The sequence below is a fragment of the Sycon ciliatum genome, chromosome 3 (assembly GCF_964019385.1).
Source record: "Sycon ciliatum chromosome 3, ocSycCili1.1, whole genome shotgun sequence".
Classification (NCBI taxonomy): Eukaryota; Metazoa; Porifera; class Calcarea; order Leucosolenida; family Sycettidae; genus Sycon; species Sycon ciliatum.
The window spans coordinates 43,453,809-43,466,646 of record NC_088645.1 but is presented as its reverse complement, the minus strand read 5'-3'; the positions used below and the strand labels follow the sequence as shown (position 1 = coordinate 43,466,646).

Sequence of the window (12,838 nt, the reverse complement as noted above, 5' to 3'; positions counted from 1 at the left end):
GCAACTGAAATCCGACCTCCTTGCCGGCGCGGCGTGCCGGCAAGGAGGTCGGATTTCAGTTGCCAGCACTGTAAGTATGGTAGAAGTAGATGTACGTGATGAAAAAAATACACAAGACAGTGCTAGTGTGCGAGGTGAGGGTCTCGCGCACGTTGTCCGTTTCACCTGGCTGCGGGTGACATCTCTGCTTTCAACTGTTTGGAATGATCTCGTGATCACCATGATCACGGGGATAGGCTAGTGTCGTCCGAACTCAGACTAAGCTTTAGCTCACGTAGCTTTTTGGCATCGTATAGTCTCTTGTGTTTGCCCTGAAAAGTGAAAGGCCTGATCCACCCATGACTTCTCTTTGCGTTTTGACGCTTGCGCCACGGCTGGCAAGAGGCAACGTTTGTAATAAAGTAATTATTTTAGTTGTTGTGGCTGCGATCACGTCATCGATGCATCCCGTCTCAAGTAACACTAACAGTTTTTGTACTGCAATTTCACAAAATTATTTTCGGTGTACATTGTACTTTTATTTTCGGTACTTTCGGTACTTTCGGTACTTTCGGTACTTTCGGTGCATCTGTTTCATACCTGTTGGTTTTCTTGAGCAGTATTTCTGCTAAATCTCTTCCCTTGCCCCTTTTCACTTCCCTTTCATGAATCCGTCCCATCCTCCCTTCCAGGAAACTTACCTTGATAAGAGTCCATTTCTATTTTGTACTCTTGGAGAATCCTTCAAATAGTCTGAATGAATGAAACCTAAAACCTGTCCTTTTTTAATTTTATTTATGGATTCCCCAAAGGCCGAGGCCTAAGTCGAGGGGGTCTCCGTTCATGGCTTACTGGGAATATATCTGCAAAATTATAACATAATAGATTGAGTGCTTATAATACATGTATCTGCCAGATCAGGTGGCACAACGTTCTTCCTCAGCCTACTCAAGGTTTTCCAAAAACACTATGTAACCCCAAAGCACAAAAGAAAAGCCAAAACTAAACCAAGAACTTGTGCATTAAACTCATGTCATTTAGAAAGACAAAAGACAGGGCAAGTGAAGAGTGAGTCAGTCCATTGTTTATGATGGTCTCCGACGGTTACGTCGGCAAGCGAGCCTCCGCCACTGCCAAAGCAGCGTGGGCTCCGCAGGAGGGTGCAAGTTCCAAAGCAAAACTGATACGCCTACAACCGCGAATGCACATGATACATGATTTCAGAAGGCTGAAGGAAATCCTGCATCTAACGATTCGTCGAAGGCCATAACATGTCAGTAGAGCTCGCCCCTCTTCTTCTCAGCCTTCTCAATGTCAACTGATGAGGGGGGAATTCCCCGAAACTAGGGGTGAAAGTAAGTTGGCACTGAGATCCCGAGTTCGAGTACTCTGATTTTCTCCGATCGAATATTCTTGATATCCTAAAAATCTCAAACGGGATAAGTCTGAAGAAAAAACTGACTGTCACCACCAGGACTCGAACCAGGGACCCTCGCTTGTAGCTAGCGAAGCTCTAACCACTGAGTATTCGAATATTCGGTATAATTGTTTCACCCCTACCCGAAACACTGTGTATTGAGCAGGGAGTGGTGCTTTCTTGCAGACCCAGCATCAGCACCAGCACTCACCCAGCACCATCACCCACCCACCCACCCAGCCAGCACCATCACCCACACAGCACCACCACCCACCCAGCACCATCACCACCACCCACACAGCACCATCACCCACCCAGCACCACCAGCACCCACCCAGCCAGCACCCAGCCAGCACCAGCACTCACCCAGCACCATCACCCACCCAGCACCGGCACCCCCCCCCCCCCCCCCCCCAGCACCACCACCCACCCAGCACCATCACCCACACAGTACCGTCAACTAGGATGAACTCATCTGCTTCACTACCTCTCTCTCTCTCTCTCTCTCTCTCTCTCTCTCTCTCTCTCTCTCTCTCTCTCTCTCTCTCTCTCTCTCTCTCTCTCTCTCTCTCTCTCTCTCTCTCTCTCTCTCCTCTCTCTCACTCACTCACTCACTCCTTTCTTCCCGGTTGCCGTGCTTGTGACTTTTTTTTCCCTGCTGCCGTGCTCATATTAGTTATCTAACTACAGCTGTATCTTCTTCTTGGTTCTGTTTGTCCGCTTATTATTATATATTTTTCTTTTCTCTTATTATCAGTGGGACCATTGTCATTAGGTTTAGGCCTGTTTTGGAACTCCACTTTAAATAAAGCCAAACAACAACAACAACAACAACAACAACACAGCACCATCACCCACCCAGCACCATCACCCACACAGCACCATCACCCACCCAGCACCATCACCCACCCAGCACCACCACCCACCCAGCACCAGCACCATCACCCACACAGCACCACACAAGTGAACACATTGAGGTGACACGGCCCACACACAAGGCAACACACAATGTGCGCATCACGTAAAATGATCTATGTTGTCTAGACAATAAGAGAAGAAAAGCACCTACTGAAAACCTCTAGCAAAACAGACAACAGAGACACACAGAGAGAGAGAGAGAGAGAGAGAGAGAGAGAGAGAGAGAGAGAGAGAGAGGGGGGGGGGCACGGAGAAAGGTCATGTATATTATTGTTACATGCTCATGAACACGCACGTGCACACACAGACACACGTGCGTGCGCACAGACACACACGCATGCCCGCACTCCTGGCAGCTACTGTACAGAGGAGGGATGGAGGGCGCGCAGGCAAATATAAACACCCAAATGTACACATGCGCACAACACGCAAAACACGCAACACACATACACACACACACAAACAGCGAATGGTAAGAAAGAAATATACGTGGGCAAGCGGATGTGGGTGAGTGTAAGAAAGGGGGGGGGGAGCCACTGGCACAGTAGTATACAGAAAGGTGGGAGAGACGTGGTCGTTGCCATAACAACACAATATGCACAGACACAAACATGCAGATCAGCAAGGTTGTACATACCCGCAAACACAGGAGTAGCCGACATGGATAGAGAGAGCGAGAGAGACACAACATAAAGTTGATGACACACACACACACGCGCGCGCGAAAGCAATGTACACACGTTTCAGGCCAAAACGTGACAGGAGAACGCAACCGAACAATGGCACGACGCACTCGAATGAATGAGGACTCCAAAGAGAGTAGGGGATAGCTTACACGCCCATGGTGTCGCCGAAGGTACAGGCTCGCGAAAGGCAATGTGTTTTTTAAGACACAGTGCTCATACAATTCGAGACGTGCCATTGTACGCAACACGGCACGGACAGCAGACATAGCTACATCACCACAGCAATGGCTTCACACAGTGCACAGCGAAGCTAAAACAATACGTGCAGGGGTAGGTCGTACACAGCTACACACACACACACACACACACACACAGATGCACCCGTATGTGTGCTTGCATGCGCACACACGCACACATACATGTGTGCATACAATCGCGGAACCTGCCAATCAAGGTCCGCAGTGATTGTTGCTGGCGAACAAGTTCAGGCTGTAGAGCAGTCTGGGGAACTACACGAGCTCCTTATCTTCAAGGTACTTGTATTCGAAGATGAAGCCCTCCTTCATTCGCTGCTGCCACTTCTCATAGTCAAAGTAGATGTACGTGCCCTAGACCAACAAAGACATACACACACGCACACACAGCACCCGCACCCACACACACACCCACACACACCCACACGCACGCACACAAACAAACAAAAATACACGTCTAGAGAAATGACCAATCGGCATTCCCTGCCTCGACATTGTGCTTTCTAGTACATGCACACCACACTCACTGCGTATGTGTGCGACTGCCATGCTATGTGTGGGACTGCCATGCTCTCAATGCTAGTCAAACTGCACAGGTCCGTTGATTGCCTTTTTTTCTAACATGGCTACTGAAACTCTCTACATATATGCACCCCCCCCCCCCCCCCACACACACACCCACCCACCACACACAGACATACACCCACACACCCACCACACACCAATACACACAGACAGACACACAGACACACAGACAGACACACAGACGCACATACAGACACAGGGAATTTTCTAGAACCGCCTCAACCGGTTTTCGACCGGTTGAATTTGTTGGCGACCGGATGAAAAGTTACAAATCAGTTCCAACCGCCCGTACTTTTCTGTGGGTGAATGGAGCTGTGAATGGTCAAACGCTTGTTTCTGGACGGATACTTCCAGCGAAGCCGCGTGGGCTGGTACTAGGGTCACGAGTTTGTACTCCAGCACCAAGAAATCTGTTAAATTGCTGTCGAGTGCCATATTTGGGTTGTATTTTTAAAAAAATTTCCGCGGGGGGTCCCCCGGACCCCCCGACTCTTCATTGGACCGTAACTGGTTGGAAATTCGTCCTAGAATATACCCTGATGACAGACAGACAGACAGACACACACACACCACTACACACCAACACACTTGTACTTGCTCACTGCCAAAATTGCAACACACACACAGACACACCAATGCACACAGACCCCCCCCCCCACACACACAGACACACACCAATACCCCCTCCCCTCCTCACACCTACATACACACACCAACACCCCCCCCCCCCCCCACACGCAGATACACACCAACCCCCCCCCCCCCACACACACACACAAACATACACCACATACCTGCTCATACTCGTCTGTTATCAACTTTGGCTCTTCGTGTCGCTGGAACCACATCATGTGTTTGATGTGGAAACGCCAGGACTGTTTTTTCAGGGAACGCGCTGCCAGCCACTGCGCTTTCGTACCCTAAAACATGAGAAAGCAAGAAAACATTATTCACATACCCAATACAGTCAGCCAGTGCGCTTTCGTACCCTAGAACGTCAGAAAGCAATAATGACATTATTCACATACCCAATACAGTCAGCCACTGCGCTTTCGTACCCTAGAACGTCAGAAAGCAATAATGACATTATTCACATACCCAATACAGTCAGACCTTGCTTATCCGGTCCTCTTTTCTCCGGATCCCTCGCCATCCGGGAAAAAAATCGTTGGTTACCGATTTACAGCATAAGCCATGCATACACACACAGTATGTGTGTTGGACTAGAGGTGATTTACACGACGGCAGTGCATCCCGCAGGGAAGAGAAGCACGTGATCCCGAGAGTTTTCCCGTGATCGGGAAAAACGAAAATCGATTCACATGGCAGGATGCACGTACAGTACATGTAGTACAAAACAGTTCACGGAATGCCACGGTATGCATTTCCACCCACCAGCCCAGTCCCCTCATGGCACCGGGGCCGTACCGGGATAGCCGACAGGATACGTTCGCGCCAAAATATGAGTACATGTGACTGAATCTCCATGGTAGCATCACGCACGGGATGAATCCTGCCGTCGTGTAAATCGCCTCTTATCCGGTTCCCTCGCCTATCCGGATATTTTTGCGGAAAGCGGATGTGTGCGCTTAAGCAATGTATGACTATACAGTTACAGAGAGAAGAAAGGCAGGTCAAGTTGCCATGGCAACCGAGCAGGATGACACAGCCGAGAGAACGATGCGCACGCACTATGAAGCTTGCTGAAACGCAGTAACCATAGCAACTCGGTGCTGATGGATGTTTTAGCTATCAATGTTTTCAAAAGGAAATCCTCCTCGACCCACACGCAACATTTTCGTTTCGTGAAAAATCCATGATACCGGATGGGTTCCTTACCTCATGATAATAGAAGATAAAAAAGAGTGTTTCTGGAGACAGGCGCTGGAAGAAATCAAACGTATCGCATTGCATGGGTGGGTGTTGATGGTGGTAGCTGGGTGTGTTGCATGGGTTGCGCGGAACAGTCGTTCTGCACAGAAAGACAACTGTGAAGGCAACAGCGAAGACAACAACGAAGACAACAGTGAAGACAACAGTGAAGACAGCAGCGAAGACAAAAGCGAAGACAAAAGCGAAGACAACAGTGAAGACAACAGCGAAGACAACAGTGAAGACAACAGTGAAGACGACAGTGAAGACGACAGTAAAGACGACAGCGAAAGCAACAGTGAAGACAACAGCAAAGACAACAGTGAAGACAACAGTGAAGACAACAGCGAAGACAACAGCGAAGACAACAGCGAAGACAATAGTGAAGACAACAGTGAAGACAACAGTGAAGACAACAGTGAAGACAACAGCGAAGGCAACAGTGAAGACAACAGTGAAGACAACAGCGAATACAACAGCGAAGACAACAGCGAAGGCAACAGTGAAGACAACAGTGAAGGCAACAGTGAAGACACCAGCGAAGACAACAGCGAAGACAGCAGCGAAGGCAACAGCGAAGACAACAGTGAAGACAACAGTGAAGACAACAGTGAAGACAACAGTGAAGACAACAGCGAAGACAACAGTGAAGACAACAACGAAGACAACATCGAAGACAACAGCGAAGGCAACAGCGAAGGCAACAGTGAAGGCAACAGCGAAGACAACAGTGAAAACAACAGCGAACAACACCACACAGGAATGACAGTAGCACTTGTACCAGAACCAACTGCAAAGGCACCACAACGAATACAAAGGAAACAACAGTCTCTGGAACGCCACAGACAACAGCAACAGCAGCAACAACAACAACAACGACAACGACAACGACAACGACAACGACAACGACAACGACAACGACAACGACAACAACAACAACAACAACAACAACAACAACAACAACAACAACAACAACAACAGCACCAACAATGGCAAAAAAATAAGAAAACCTTTGGGCTGCCGCAGAAATGTGCAACACAATAAAGACGATGTGCGTACCTTGTTCTCTCAGAATCGGTAGCCAGTGGCATGTGGTTGTGCGAGGCTTCTAGCATAGCTAAGTGAAACATTCTCTCCTTGGTGAACTGGACGGGGCCCAAAGGAGCCACACCGAGCAGCGGCTGGATGCGTATTTCATTGACCGGTACTCGTGCCTCGGAGAATCCAGACATGGGTAGAGAGGATGGCCTACCGCTGGCCCCACCCAATACACCACTGCCACTCACTGTGCACACGGAGACGTGATAAACACGCGTGCACGCATACACGCACGCAAACACATACACACGCATGTGCGCAGACACACACACACCCACACACAAACAAACACACACATACACGCACACCCACACACATGCATAGGTGACAGGCACAAACACACAAGGAACATGAAGATACGTGCGATACGGAGCTACAGTCCATTCATAAAAAGACGGGCCCTGGCTCTGGCGAGCGCCCGTATTTAGCTCCCGTATTTGGCAATTTTACGTGATACTATTGTATACAGTGCAGTGCTGCGAAATTTGAAATCAGAAAAAGGGTCCAAAAAGGGTACCTGAACTGGGGTTCGCACCACACAATGCACTGTTGCAGGCAGGGTGAAACGCCTGGATTTTGATGTTTTTTCCCAATTCAGTAGATCATGAATTTAAAGCAAGCAAGAAAAGAGCAGGATATACGAAGTATGTGAAAACCACAGTACAGGTACTTGTAGTGCTTGTTTCGACCTCGTCAGGTCTCATGAGCCGAGCTCAAAGTCTTTTGATTGATTTTATTTATTTGGATTCGCGAGACCAAACGAGCAGGAGTGCTCAATAACAGGGTAGCGAATGGTTGAGTTGTGCTATGTGACAATGTAGTGTGTGCGTGGAGGGGGGGGGGGGGGAGCTGCGGAGGCCCAATACAATGTAAGGGGATGGGAGGAGAGAAGGCCAGCGGAGAGTCAAATTCAGAAGAGGGAGGAGAGAATAGCTGAAGTACACGTTTACTGAGCGAATTCAAATAAACCAAACAAACAGCAAAACAAGTACACAGCTCACGAGAATAAAGAGGACTGGAGCACAGAATTGAACTGCTGATGTACACAGCTGACGAGAATAAAGACAGGAGCACAGAAATGAACGGGAGGCAGTCTACGAAGTGGTGGTACCATGGGTGCATGCACCACGGTACATTACCATATTATCGGCGCGGCTTTGCAAAGTTCGTGGGTACTGAATACCATGGTGTGACCAATTGTGTAGCAGTCTACAACGTGTAGGGAATGGCAGCTCGGCGGAATGCTGGGATGTTGCCCATGGCTCGCACTGTGTCAGGTATATGGTTCCATAACAGGCAACCGCGAGATGCCGGTCGGCATTGGCCTGCTCGGCTTCTGGCTATTGGTTGTTGCAGGCCCAGACCTTTTGTGTTGGAAGGCCTCTTTTACGGGCAAAGCAAAGCACAATCATCACCATGTATCAGTACAGTGAGTAGTTAAACCCAACACGAATGAAAAATGTGAAATGGAATAAAAACAATATTTATAAAAAATAAATAAATCAAAATTAAAATTCAATATCGAACACGAATAAAATAAAATAAAAATATGTAAAAAATAAACAATATCGAACACGGAATTAATTCCGGAACTATCTACTCAACCAATTCATAATGCAATACCCGCACACTGCGTCAGTGATGGAACTCCGCTACCCGATCAACATGCAGAGACCACTCAATCACATCGAGCTCAAAGTCTCCGACCGACCCGATTTCAAGAAGAACGTTTTTTGAACAACTTGGTAATTTAAACCCTCTCCTCTACCTCTGCCATTTCAAAACTATAGACACGTAGCGTTTTTGAAATATTTTATATTTGGCTGGAACTTTTTGAGAATAGTTTTCGGAATATTGCTCAGGACCGCTCCACAATTACTCTCATTATTATTATTATTATTATACGCACGTCCGCGTTTACGTCAACAGTAAGTCCACGTATTCGCATTTGCCAGAAGACAGGCAGAGTGGGCAGGGAGGAAAACAAAAATAAACAAAAGTAAAAAATAAATGTAAGACAGCAGGCGATAGGCACATAACTCATGTTCGATGATAGGTGCTCAATGCACGGGATCTATTCGAAAGATCAAAAAAATAAAACAAGAATAACAGACAAAGACGATAGGTTTGTAGCTCATGGTCGATGGTAAGTGCTAAATGCACGGGATCTGTACAATGCCTCTGTCCCATCCGTTAGTTACTGCGTACACCCTGGCACAGCTCGCGCCACGCAGGCCTGTCAGCGGCGATGGCCCGCAGGTGCTCCAGGTCTGCCAAGTTCCTCAGACTCCTCAGTCCTGCTGATTCTAGGTCCGCAGATAGTGTGGACACGATGGTTGTCCGTGGCCGCCCTCGCCATACCTTGTCCCCACAGGTGAAGTAACTCCGCATAGCGAGGGCGGCAGGCGTGTCTTGAGGGAGTCTAAGAATATGCCCAAACAGGCCCCATCTGGATCGCCGCATGAGGGCACTGATGGGCTCTGCGTGGCATCTGCCGTACAGGGCTTTGTTTGGAATCACCTGCGGCCAGCGGATACCCAGGAGACTCCGAAGTTGTCTTCGATGGAATGTGGCCAGACGCTCCCATGCTGAAGCCGTCAGTCCCCAGGTGCCTCCATTGTACGTTAGCACAGGGATGATAAACGCGTTGTAAAGCCTTAGCCGTAGACTTTCGCTGATGATCGATCGACGACACCATACCGTGAATAGCGCTCTGAAGGCTGCCGTTGCTAATTGTTTCCTTCGTGCAACATCTTCCTCGTCGCCGAGGAGTGACCCGAGTTTTTTTGTTTTCCGCCATACTTCAGCCAGGCGGTCTCCTTCCCGGCGCAATGTTGTTTTTTCTGTTTTATCTTCGTTGACCTTTAGGTGCCAGTCTCCAAGGATAGTGATGATATACGGTTCGATGCTCTCCAGCCAGGGTCTGGATTGGCTGATGAAATCAGTGTCATCGGCATAAATCACTTCTGGTGGTAGAGCCATGTCGCGCATTGGCCTGGGCGGAATCGATGCTCTGATCTCCCTCAAGGCTGATTCCAGGTAGATCACAAATACTACAGGAGAGAGAGAGAGAGAGTCACCTTGGGGGGTTCCGATGGTGGACTTGAAATCAGGTGAAACTTCCTTTCCAAGACGGACAGATAGGGTTGTGTTTGACAGCAATATCCGTACCAGTCGGATGTCATCCTCCGTGACGATTGCTCTCATGGTACTCAGCAGCTTCTCCCTTGAAACGGTGTCGAAAGCCTTCGACATATCTATTCCGTGAATCTCTATTACGCTCTGGTACTTCTGGGCAATTGCAGCCATCCACCGGTGTGCACAGACGGCATCCGCCGTCGACCTTCCGGGTCTGAATCCACTGTGTGTAGGGCTAAGGTACTCATTCACTGCCGGTTGGATACATCTGAGGGTCAATAACGATACAGCCTTCCTGACGGAATCCAGCAGAGTGATTGGGCGCAAATTACTGGTCGGTCCCCTCTTTCACTCTCACCGTCGTGTCCGAGATCAGAGTGGCAACGACATCAGTGGCAGCTCCAGAGTCTGAAAATCGCGCCAACGCCTTCTCACGGACAATGGTATCAAATGCTCCGCTGAAGTCTAATAGTGCGATTTAAAAAAAAAATTTATGTGGTATAGATGCTGGCATAACGGTTTTTGCCGAGGTACGCGTCTATAGTTTTGAAATGGACTGAAGGCGCATCAAGGTCAGAGAGCTCTACCTGAACTTGGTGATGTCTGCACCAGGGCAGATGTTGGGAGCGGCCAGAAAGAGGACTCGACCAAGTCGAGGCGAGGGTGCCAAATATGGTTCTACATGTAAGTGCCATAGAGTCGGTACCAGAAAAATCCCGACAAAAAATGGAGGTACCAGAAAAATCCCGACAAAAAATGGTGGTACCAGAAAAATCCCGACAAAAAATGGTGGTTTCTTCAGAATTCCCAAACTCCATTGCAGCGCATTCCTTGCACTCGAAAACACCGCCATTCCGGCAACAGGCTCTCAGCTGCACCAAATAAATAACTTTGCCAATATTTCGCCCATTGGGCATCATCAGGGCATTGAGGAAGGGGAGGCCAAATTACGAAATATAAAGACGAATAATGCAGGCAGATGAATGTTCTAAAAAATGGTGGTACCAGAAAAATCCCGAAAAAAAATGGCGGTACCAGAAAAATCCCGACAAAAAATGGCGGTAACAGAAAAATCCCGACAAAAAATGGTGGAAATATAAAGACGAATAATGCAGGCAGATGAATGTTCTAAAAAATGGTGGTACCAGAAAAATCCCGACAAAAAATGGTGGTACCAGAAAAATCCCGACAAAAAATGGTTGCCTGTCCAGGCCACACAACCAAACACTCTACTTGACCCTGCAGTAAAACCTGGTTTAAGCGACCATCCCACGGTGCAAGCAAAAGCGGTCGTTAAAGCCAGTTGGTCTTTAGAACCAGGTCTCACTGTGTCTGTGTAGAACTGTCGGTACATGGAAAAACGGTCGTTAAAGGGGAAGTTAAGGCAAAAATTAAAATTTCACCAGTTGTAGTCTTCGGGGTGCTGAGTCGAATGGTCGTGGTCCGAGGAAGCTGAGACGCTCCCTTCCTACTTGAATCCCAATCGAACTCGCGCACTTCCACCGAAACTGGGTGACTGCGCCCTACTAGATGGGGATTTGTATGCAAAATGTCACTAAAAGCGCCATTTCGTTCTTATAAAAGTATGGATGACCACGATTGGCCCATATGTTGTAGTCTTTTGGACGCTGAGTCGATTGGTTTTGGTCCGAAAAGGCTGCGATGCAGCGTTCCTCCTTTATTCCCAATCGAACATGGTTGAACAAGCGGTCACGTGCTCCTGCGTACACCAGTCAGCTGGTCACCGTGCCTGCAGGGTACAACTTACTAGCCTGTTTGACCTTTTTTGGGTGCAGTCCTGTCACTCGAGTTGAACTCGAGTTGAACCTTGGTGTGAAAGTTGTCGTCTGCTGGCGTGGTGACCAGGTGATTTGGGCACCCAGGAGCACGCGACCGCTTGTTCAACCATGTTCAATTGGGAATAAAGGAGGAATGCTGCATCGCAGCCTTTTTGGACCAAAACCAGTCGACTCAGCGTCCAAAAGAGTACAACATATGGGCCAATCGCGGTCATCCGTGCTTTTATAAGAACGAAATGGCGCTTTTAGTGACATTTTGCATACAAATCCCCATCTAGTAGGGCGCAGTCACCCAGTTTCGGTGGAAGTGTGCGAGTTCGATTGGGATTCAAGTAGGAAGGGAGCCTCTCAGCTTTCTCGGACCAAGACCATTCGACTCAGCACCCCGAAGACTACAACTGGTGAAATTTTAATTTTTGCCTTAACTTCCCCCTTAAGAGCAGGTGGTCGCTAACACAGAGGTCACTTACACCAGGTTTTACTATACTACGAATAGAACACGGCGACAACCACGAGGAATTTGCTGGGATGCTACGGGACAGCCTGTTATTTGTCCGATAACAGGAGAGTTTCGGAACGTTGAACAAGGCCTATTAACATACACATGGTAGCAAGTCAGACCAAACTGATGCAGTATGACACAATATAAGCTGAAGATGAAGCTGGAACACTGCTGGGAAGACATAGCGGAAACTGAGTGTAGTGTGCAAACTATAACGAAACAGATTCCCGTCTGCATCTTTTCCTCAAACCTGTGGAAACAGAGGCTGCAATCATTTTATTTATTTTTCTGATGTCCAAAACAAACACAGGAAACATTACAGACACTGAACTCTATCACAACATGAACAATTCTACGAGAAACGGTAGCGACAGCGAGGTAAGTGAGAAATGACTGTGACAACCGCAGTGGTTAAAGAAGGGCCTGTACTGAGAAATGTGCACAAGCTTCCTCACCTGGCTAGTCAAGCGCTCTTGATCAGTCTCGGCTGATTCAACTCTCGCTTTGTAATCATTGAGCAGGTGTCTCCTGCAGGACAGAAGCAGCAACAATAATGAGCATCAGCGATCTTAACCCTTTAACACCGATAG

General features: G+C 48.2%; 2 protein-coding genes across 3 annotated transcripts in view; one reads left to right on the top strand and one right to left on the bottom strand.

Annotated features, from left to right (window-relative positions):
• Positions 1–2,374: 2,374 nt before the first annotated feature.
• The window catches only part of LOC135812293 (CCR4-NOT transcription complex subunit 3-like), a 14,167-nt gene continuing 3,703 nt past the window's right edge, over positions 2,375–12,838 (bottom strand). Inside the window, exons 4-8 of one of the 2 annotated variants that reach the window (XM_065325667.1) lie at positions 12,704–12,776; positions 6,771–6,996; positions 5,679–5,811; positions 4,634–4,759; positions 2,375–3,608 (exon numbers count right to left, since the gene is read on the bottom strand). In XM_065325667.1, the coding sequence (XP_065181739.1) occupies positions 3,510–3,608; positions 4,634–4,759; positions 5,679–5,811; positions 6,771–6,943 (531 nt within the window). In that variant the 5' untranslated portion in view covers positions 6,944–6,996; positions 12,704–12,776 and the 3' untranslated portion in view covers positions 2,375–3,509. Of the gene's footprint in view, positions 3,609–4,633; positions 4,760–5,678; positions 5,812–6,770; positions 7,370–12,703; positions 12,777–12,838 lie in introns of those variants that run through there. The other variant, XM_065325666.1, reaches the window with a different exon arrangement.
• On the top strand, positions 5,820–6,760 carry LOC135812378 (myb-like protein I; the record flags this gene model as incomplete). Its single annotated transcript, XM_065325753.1, has 1 exon — positions 5,820–6,760. A coding segment is annotated over one exon (936 nt), but the record flags the coding sequence as incomplete, so codon positions are not given.